The sequence below is a fragment of the Oryza glaberrima genome, chromosome 10, assembly GCF_000147395.1.
Source record: "Oryza glaberrima chromosome 10, OglaRS2, whole genome shotgun sequence".
Taxonomy (NCBI): domain Eukaryota; kingdom Viridiplantae; phylum Streptophyta; class Magnoliopsida; order Poales; family Poaceae; genus Oryza; species Oryza glaberrima.
Genome location: NC_068335.1, coordinates 510,759 through 520,299, shown reverse-complemented (window position 1 = coordinate 520,299; position 9,541 = coordinate 510,759). Strand labels below are relative to the sequence as shown.

The 9,541-nt window shown below is 43.3% G+C and overlaps 1 protein-coding gene across 1 annotated transcript; it reads right to left on the bottom strand.

Moving 5' to 3' along the window:
• LOC127752588 (acyl transferase 1-like) lies at positions 1-4,134 on the bottom strand. The gene is made up of 3 exons (XM_052277998.1): positions 2,784-4,134; positions 267-482; positions 1-11 (listed from the first exon to the last, which is right to left on the bottom strand). The coding sequence occupies exons 1-3, from the start codon at positions 4,132-4,134 to the stop codon at positions 1-3; spliced, it is 1,578 nt and encodes a 525-aa protein (XP_052133958.1).
• Positions 4,135-9,541: the final 5,407 nt, after the last annotated feature.

Here is a 9,541-nt window from a genome sequence, read left to right as displayed (position 1 = left end):
TCAGTCCATCACTGTAACCCAATCAACACCACAAGACAGTATCACAACCTGAAACTTCCCAAATTGAAACCCAACCTTTATGATTATGAATTCATAGATTATGAAAATGCTATTCTAATTTTGAAGTCCAATTCCTGAAAAAAGAGAAGTTGTAAGTCTCATGTTCTGATTCTACACAGTTATTTGCTCCAGACGGCGCCCCTGCAGGTCAGGTCAGGCAAACCATCGAACGGCTGGGGAGGCGATCCTGACTCGGGGCGGGGGACCTGGCCGGAACAGGGTCAGCCAGGGCGTCGGGCTCGGGATCAGGCAGCTGCCAACCAGCTGGTCCAGCGTCGAGTGCTCGACGCAGGCGCAGCCGTACTGCACTGGTACTTTGGCTTGTTGAGCTCGTGGTTGAGCATCCCCTGCAGCACAACGAGGATCACGCACATGAAGACTGGCAACACCGTGATGAACTCGTTCGTCTTCATATTCCTCCTCTGCATCAAGAACAAGACACAGTCAGAGATCAGACCAAACATAGCAAGAAGAACGGAAGAAGGAAGGGGAAGTCAGACCTGGAGGAGGTATTACGAGGCGAGTCCGGAGGCGACGCTTGACGAAGAGGAGGTGTCATCGTCGGCGAATGAGCAGCGGCTGCTGCCTACAGGAAGAGGCGCTGTTTAGGAGGAGACGGCAGCGGTGGTGAGAAGTATACTCGCCATAAGACCCGAGGCCCAACGGCCCGGCGCGAGGCACGAGGTTTTGGCCTGGCCTAGGCACAGCACGGCTCGTTTATTGGGCCGTGTCTGGGCCTATGCCTCGGCATGGTGGGCTGGTCCGGCATGGCACAAAGTTCAGGGAGGTGATATAAACTTATTTTCAACCATATGAAAAGACAGGACACAAAGAATAGGAATAGGAAGGACAAAACGACGTATTATATGACACAGCCCAAAGAGTAGGATGCAAAATAGACTTACTTTAGATATATATATATATACACACACACACATACACGTCATAACCCAAAGAGGAGGGAGGGAAAATAGACTTATTTCTAAGAAAGCACGATGGGCTGCCTATGCCTTCGGACCGGCCAGCCATGCCTAGGCAATAGGTGGAGCATGTGGGCCGGCACGACACGACCCGACGTGTAGGTTGGGCCGTGCCAGCCCGGGCACGACCAGGCCTAGTCTGTGCTGGGGCGGGCGGCCCATTTTGGCCATCTATAGTGAGAAGCATCGATGATTCGGTGGTCACGAAGGTGGCATCGCGCGGGTGGGAGGGGAGGGGGGAAGGAAGGAAATTCGCTCACGGGAGGAGTGGATAAAGAATTACGAACGTCAAATAAAAAACACTTTTGGAGTGAATTGGAGCGTCATAAAAAAATATGGAGGATATAGCCCAGCTACAGATACCACCTTTAAAACCAACACGGAGAGACCCCGACTTAAACAGGTTGCTAATCAATAGCACCTGTTAAGTGGTTCAGATAGTGGTCGGACTACCACACGCGCACGAGTGCCACGCTGGTGTTCACGTGAAATTTCCTCGTGACACACAAAGAACAGGGAGATTTACTGCCACGCTAGTGTTCGCATGAAATTTTGTCGTGACACACAAAAGGCTTAGGAGATTTGCTTAACTCCAGTGCAGTTCCTATAATATCGGGCGTGTTAGTCAATTTGATTCTGCAACTGACAGCATAGATAAATTGATGATCAAATAGCTGATCGGCAATAAACCGATGTAGTGATACTAGCCGCCGATCGGCCAATAAACCGATGTAGTGATACTAGCCGATGTCAATAGGGTTTTAAACAATCGTCTATATATCCGATGTAGATTCGAACACTTAGATAAAGATAATGAACAATCCAATCGGCCAATAATAATATGATGAAGTAGATGTACAATGAATCAATCGGCCGATATTGATAGATAATATTAAATGTCAACTCGATGGTTAAAGTATAGATCATCTGGAAGTCCAATGTAAAGATAACTTACTGGCTAATACTCTGATAAAACGTAGCACACGTCTAAAATCTTAGCAGGACTTAGTTTATCAGCGGTAATATAGAAGATGGGATCTAATGGAGACAGTTCTAGATTATGATCATGCACTGAACAGAGTAGCTCTACGCCTATCTGTTCTCCGAAATTTGTTTTATAGGGTACTTGTTTGTTATCTATCTTTCGAATGGGCTGGGTATAAATGCCATTTTCACCATGAGTTCACACTCTTATATTGCCTTCACACGATCCGAGCGGCGGAAATCCACGTGTATTTGAGATGTGGGCATCAATGCCGTGCGGTCCATTCCCTTCATCGTGCAGTGTTGACAGCTCGATCTAAACGGAGGACGATGAAGGGAAATCCACGTGTATTTGAGATGTGGGCATCAATGTCGCGTGCTTACGAAGAGGCGACGACGGATCAAGGTGCTGTGAGTACAGAAGCATCCTCAATTTTTTAGATAGATAAAGATAAAGATATTTAACGGTATACATTATCTTGAGTAGTAAAGACGATATTCATCGAGGTACCAGGATATGATTGGAAAACAAATGTTCAGGGCCCACAGAAATGAACGGATTTTGTAATTTTCATGGTCGAATTTGATAAATCTGACCAAATTTGAACCAAGTTGAGATGAAATGGAAGTGACATATTCTCTCGGACCTCACCGATCGAAATGGATGAAATTCGTCAAAATTCAGACCATTCGGTCCGAATCCCAGAACCCTGTATTCATCTAGACTCTAAAGTCGGGGGCTGGAGTTGTCGTGCTTACTGCTCATCATCAGCCCAGCAAGCTCCTCTGCAAACCTCTCCATCACCGGAGGCGGCAACAGCATCGACGCTGCCACCGCGTCCTCGCCGTCGGCGTTCCTGCACCTCACCAGGAACGTCGCCAGCATCGGCTGCGCCATGCCGCTGACCACCCACTCCCCGCACCCAAAGTCCAGCTCTGCGAAGAGCCGCCTCAGGTCCGACACCACGTACACCCCGTCGAACACCATGCGGCGCCCACGCAGCGACGCCATCAAGTCCACCGTCGATCTCACGTACTCCCCCGTCACCTGTAGCCTCGCCTCGCAGACCTGCTCCACCGTCTGCCCTAGCGTCCCACCGCACAGATCGCCGGCGCTGGCGTCGGCAATGGAGTAGGCGAGCGCGTTGCCGTAATACCCTTCCGGGATGTGTAGCCACCGTCTTCCGCGCATGCTAAGGGGGAGGTAGGCATGCACTCGCCGGTGCGGGGCGTAGGGCAGCGCCGCCGTGCGGCACCGCCACAGCGTGGCGGCGAGCAGCTGGAAGTCCGTGCAGCGCCGGCCGAGGCGCGCGGGGAGGAGGCGCCGTAGCGCGGCCATCTCTCGCCGGCCGAACAGGAAGTGCCGGGTCACCATGGTGTCAAGCGGCGTGGAGAGCATCACGTCGTTGCTGCTGGCGCCGTCGATGAGCGGCTTGAACGCCGGGTACGCGGCGGCGACGCTGGGTGGCGCGCGCGCCATGACGAGGTGCCTCTCCCACACGGGGAGCACGAGCGGGCGCGGCTCGCCGCGAGCGAGGTCGGCGATGGCGTTCATGAACTGGCTGGCCCCAAAACCATCGGCGACGCAGTGGTTCCCTTGCATGGCAATGGCAAATCCTCCACATTTGAATTCCGTCACCTGCATGAAGATCAATGGCTTGTCAACGACGGCGACATGCAGGCTATCTGATCTCGCGTTGTCGCAGACGAGCAGCTCGCCAGAGCACGGGAATGGCAGCAGCAGTGGCTCGCCGAGGTCAGCGAGGCGCAGGTCAGCCTCGGCAGCGACGAACACCACCCCTTCCTCGGTGCAGTCCACCACCAGCTTGCCGCAGGGAAGCTCGCGCAGGCGGCCGGCCAGTGGGTAGTAGTACACGAGCGCCTCCCCAATTGCTGTCCGGATGGTCATCGTCGGCGGCGATGGGACGTCGTTGCCGGAGCCGGAGCTGCGGAAGAAGGCGACGAGTGGGGTGTACTCGTAGTGGTTGCGGAAATCGTCGAGGTCGGAGAGAAGCTTGGTTTCGTGTGGCGTCGGCCGTGACGGCGCCACCAGCTCAGGCTTGCTCCGACGTGCTACCAACCTACTCCTACTCGCCATGGTAGTATACATGCTCCGACCCGCTCAGGCTTGCAATTTTATTTAGCAGGGTGCATGCGCGTGTATATATAAAAAGCAGGGCGGCTGTCTCTACCACTCTGGGGCCTCATGGTGATATGCAAATTGGGGCCCTGAGATTTAAATTTTTCATATGTATAGTATATATCAATTATTCAACCTAATTTACAATCAATCATTCAATCCAACATACACATTAGTACAAATTTACAATCTGCTCACTATCTCAACTCTCAACTCCCATGAAACCTACCAACTAAAAAACATGGACGTAATTAATAACACGCAAAAAGCATACATTATATTGTATTACCCTTCAACACGATGACAGCTATGCTACAGAAACTTTGACTTCAAAATCTATTAACTTATCTATTATATATTAAAATTCCATTAAACTTTCTACAAACACCCTCAAGCCACCACGTGGCACTCTAATAATTTAAACAAAAATCTAAAAAATAGAAGAATATCTCACTCTTAATTTTCATTTAAAACGGTGGACCCACACATATATATTAACCATCTATCTATTATCATATAATAAAAGTCTATTAAACTTCCTACAAACGCTCTCAAGCTGTCACGTGGAACTCTTACAAACGTTTTTAAGCCGCCACGTGGCGCTCTAATAATTTAAACAAAAATCTAAAAAAGAGAAAAATATCTGACTATTAATTTTCATTTAAAACGGTGGACCCACGTATATTAGCCATTAGATCAAAATTAACTCCTCCATTACCTATCCCTCCGGACCCACACCTACAGACGTACTTCTCCGCAAGCTCACCCTTGCACGCAAATTATCTACTCTGATTTTCTCTCTTATTATCATCTTTGGGTTAGCAGAATTTCTTTTCCAAATACACTATATACGTGGGCATCATAAATTATTATAGATCTGTTTTTCATGGAGATGGGTCAGCCTCCGCGAGCTTGATTGATGCCATCTAACTCTTGATTCTTTCTTTTTTTTCTAACTAGAAAAAATTATCCGTGGCTGCAATGGGTGAAGGTTATTTTAATTTTATTATTGTTATACGGTTTAGCTAAAGTGAAATTGAATGTGGGAATTTGCATGGATATTTTTTTTAGAAAATCATGAGCTGCAATTAGGAGTCCGCATGCGAATTTTTTAAATAGATTTCTTATATGACTCCTTTTGTATTTCAAAAAGCAAACAAACTTAACATCTGACTCAAACATGAATCTGTATTTCTAAAAGCGAACGAACATTAAAAACCGACTCAAACACGGATGACGTACCAAAATACTGGCGAGAACATCTTCAATTTTGTAATAGTAGAGATATAATAATTTGTTGAAAATACTTCACCCCGGGCGACCGGCGCGGGGGGAGCCGGATCGGGCGCTCCCCCCGCACGCGCCCTCTCCCACATGAGCACCTGTTGGGCCCACCCATTTCTCCCTCCCTTTTTTCCACAAAAGATGTTTCACCCAATGTATTTACAATGTTTCACTATTTGTAGATCTAATGTTGTAGTGAAATAAAATATTCTTTTGCAACAAAAAACCCACATATTTTGGAACCCCTCTATTAAGGGAATTTGGTTTATTTTTTGTTCCACCAAAAATGTTTCACTATGTATAGATCTAATGTTGCAGTGAACTGAAATACTCCATTGCAACAAAAAAAAACCCACATATTTTGGAAACCCCCTATTAACGGAATTCGGTTTATTTTTTGTTCCGCTAAAAAATGTTTCACCTAGTTACTTATAATGTTTCACTATGTATGGATCAAATATTGCAGTGAACTGAAACATTCTTTCACTATTTGCTGAAACATTGTTTTTATATAAGGTGAAACAACACCCGTTTTAAACGAGTGAAACATTTTTGATCTACTTAGTGAAACAACTCCGATATACATGGTGGAACATCGTGCAATATTTAGAATAATTCAATAATAAGCTAAAATTTTTTTTCATCGGAATATATCCATGTCTGGTCTTGTTTTGAAGATTTAATTGCAACGAATTTAATGGTGAATCGGATCATGATTTGAATAAGTAATTTAAGAGAAAAATTAGTTTAAAGTAGTTTTTGCACGTAAATCGGGCGCCCGATTTTTCTCAAATCGATCAGGCGCCCGACGCGTAGAGTCATCCATAATTCGTTATCATAAATTATTAGATCTATTTTTTGCATGGAGATTTGTTTAGGTGAAAACGTGCAAGCACTAGGAATTTACAATCGGAGTGATTTGGTGCTGTCAACAAACAATTATATTAAGATGATCTAGACATTTAGTTTATATACACTTTAGCGTTTGTAGATTTTTCTTAATTAAATCATCAATTCAAGACTCCATATTGACTATGTTTTCACTACTATATCATATATCTTATGTGTCATTCCACCGACACTTCTATCCCGCCACGTGACACTATCTAATATCACTGATGATTTTCACTTAAATTGATAGACATGTTATTTTAGACTATTAGATCTAATCTATATGTAGTTACCTGTTGAAAAAAAAATAAATATGTATTAAAAATAAAGCATACCTACTTTTTTAGGAAGAAATAAAACATGCACAAATACGTACGACAAAAACCGATAAAGCCAAAAAAGAATACGTTGTAGACATGTTATTTTAGACTATTAGATATCTATATGTACCCACCGATAAAGCCAAAAAAGAATACGTTGTAGACATGTTATTTTAGACTATTAGATATCTATATGTACTTACCTGTTGAAAAAAATATATGTATTAAAAAATAAAGCTTACCTACTTTTTTAAGGAAGAAATAAAACATGCACAAATACGTATGACAAAAACCGATAAAGCCAAAAAAGAATATGTTGGGAGTACCATTTGGAAAAAAAAACAGTCTTTAAAATAGAATTTTCTATAATGTAAAATAAACTATATTCCTCCAGAAATATATGCAGATGTAAGATCTATAATATCAAATCAATGGTCTCTAATCATTAATATTTTCAATTATATTTGTATTCAATTGTGATTGTTTTATTCCTTTAATTAAATGAAATATTTATGTCGTATAAAAGTTACATTATGATCCTAAATACATCATGACACATTTGACAGATATATAATAATTCATGTTATGATAATTTTAAAATAATTTCACATCATATTTTAGGGGTCAAATATCACTTGATAAATGTACAAAGCTAATTTAAATCTACATATGTGAAAAATAAAAAAATAATTTAGTTGTGATTTTTAAATGAATCTGATATAATTCTAATTTGTTTTGATATCAAGTTCTCAAACTTTTTATCTGGATTTTTTTCAGAACTTTTTGATTGGTATCTAAGTAGTGAGCAACAAAGGTTCATAGATATGATAAAAGTATCAAAAATATTTCCAGCCAATTATCTTTGCTATAATACAACCCTTTATTCATCATTAGATTTATGGTCATATATGTAAGTTTTTTTCCAAATAGTTTTGGAAACAAATGAACACCATGAATAATAAACTACACATGATATATCTTCAAGGAATTCCAACATGTCAATCATAATTGATGGATGTATGCCAAATTAACACCCCGCCGACGTGACTATAAGTATACTCCCATGAATTAAATATTGTAAAATAATTTTATTTATTTAGGCTTATTTTATTGGTACATATGCAGTTTCATCTACTAATAGATACTTAGCTTTTAAACAATAATAATAAATTGTGGTGATAATAGGAGAAGTTATACGTAATCGGGACAGAGTTATTTTTTTCAATCTAAGAGACATTCCTATCATTGAAGTATATTAAAATTTAAGGTTTATCTCATTGTATAGAAATGATGAGATATGATTTCTTTTAGTATTATTTTATAAACAATAAATAAGATGCCCGCGCAATGCGCGGGCTTGCTTCCTAGTTCTAAATTAATATTCGTCTGGGTGTTCTATCATTGATAAGTTAGGATCACGTAAGTATATAATACAGACATACAGATCAAGTACTATACATTACAACCATATAATATAGCTGAACAAAAGCATGCATCATATACAGACACAAATACATATATACAAGTAGTTACGTACCTGCTGGCTGCTGGCTGCTGGCCTCCGTGCTTTTCATATATACTGGTCAATATGCAATTCCACAGTGTCATCGTATCACCACCGGAGAAACAATCTTTGCTAGGTCAGCTGATTTCCACAATAGTCCTAGTTCTAATAAGAATCGGGACCAAAGATTGTTTTTAGTCCCGGTTATAAAAATTTTGATTTTTAGTCCCGGTTGGTAGTATCAAACAGGACTAAAGATTATCACTTTAGTCCCGGTTGGTACTACAAACCGGGACTAAAAATCTATCTTTAGTCCCGGTTGGTAAATATTTCTCTCCCCTCTCTGATCGGTTAAGTTCTAGACGAAATATTTAGAGATACGATCGTCCCTCTCCAACTCCCTCAGATCCCATCCAAGCCTCCTCTTCCCCTCCCCTCCCCTCCTCCCCCTTCTCCCCTTCCTCCTCCTCCCCTCTCATCCGGCGAGCGGCGGCGGCGGGCAGGCGGGCGGCGGCCGTGGCGAGCGGCGCCGAGCAGGCGGCTTGTGGCCGGTGGGGCCGCTCCCGGCGGTGGCGGGCAGGCGGTCGGCGACCGTGGCGGGCGGAGGCAGCCGGCTTTGTTTTCTTTTTTTTTTTTGATAATCTGTGATTCATTGATTGAGATGTATAATTTTGTGATTCATTATATACTTGTATGGATCTGAGATGTATAATCTGTGATATATTTGATTTGTTTGTAATTTTTTAGGATTTGTGATGTATTTGATTTGTGTGTATGAGTTACTTTAAGATTTGTGATGTGGATTTAGGATGTTACTTTGATTTGGGGATTTGGGGTACGATTTAGGGATATGCATACCACTCGATTTGGGAGAAAATAAAAAAGAAGAAAAGTGTACCATCTGAATTGCCCGCTACCCTCTCTTTAGTCACCACGGTTCAACCTATCGGGAAAGGGAAAAATTTCGGGGGTCACCGAAATTCCGAAATTTCCGAAATTTCGGAAATCTTTCGGAAATTTCGGACGAAATTTTCAAACAAAATTTGAATTTAAACAATAAAAAAGAAAGAAATTTGACCAAGATCAGAGTATAGATAAGCATCGAGTCTATTAAATCCAAAGCAGAGGCACAGGAGAATGAAACACGCAAGGATGCAAGGCTAGTGCGGCTTGTGTCGTCGTCCGGTCGTCGTCGTGCTGCCGAAGAACGATGGAGCCGCCGGCGGCAACTCCAGCCAAACGGAGGATGCGAGGCCCGCGGCTTGTGTCGTCGTCGTGGTGCCGAAGAGCCGCAGAGACGCCGCCGGCCACTCCAGCCTCGCGAGGCCCACGCGGCTTGTGTCGTCGTCGCGCCGTGGAGCGCCGCCGCCGGCCACTC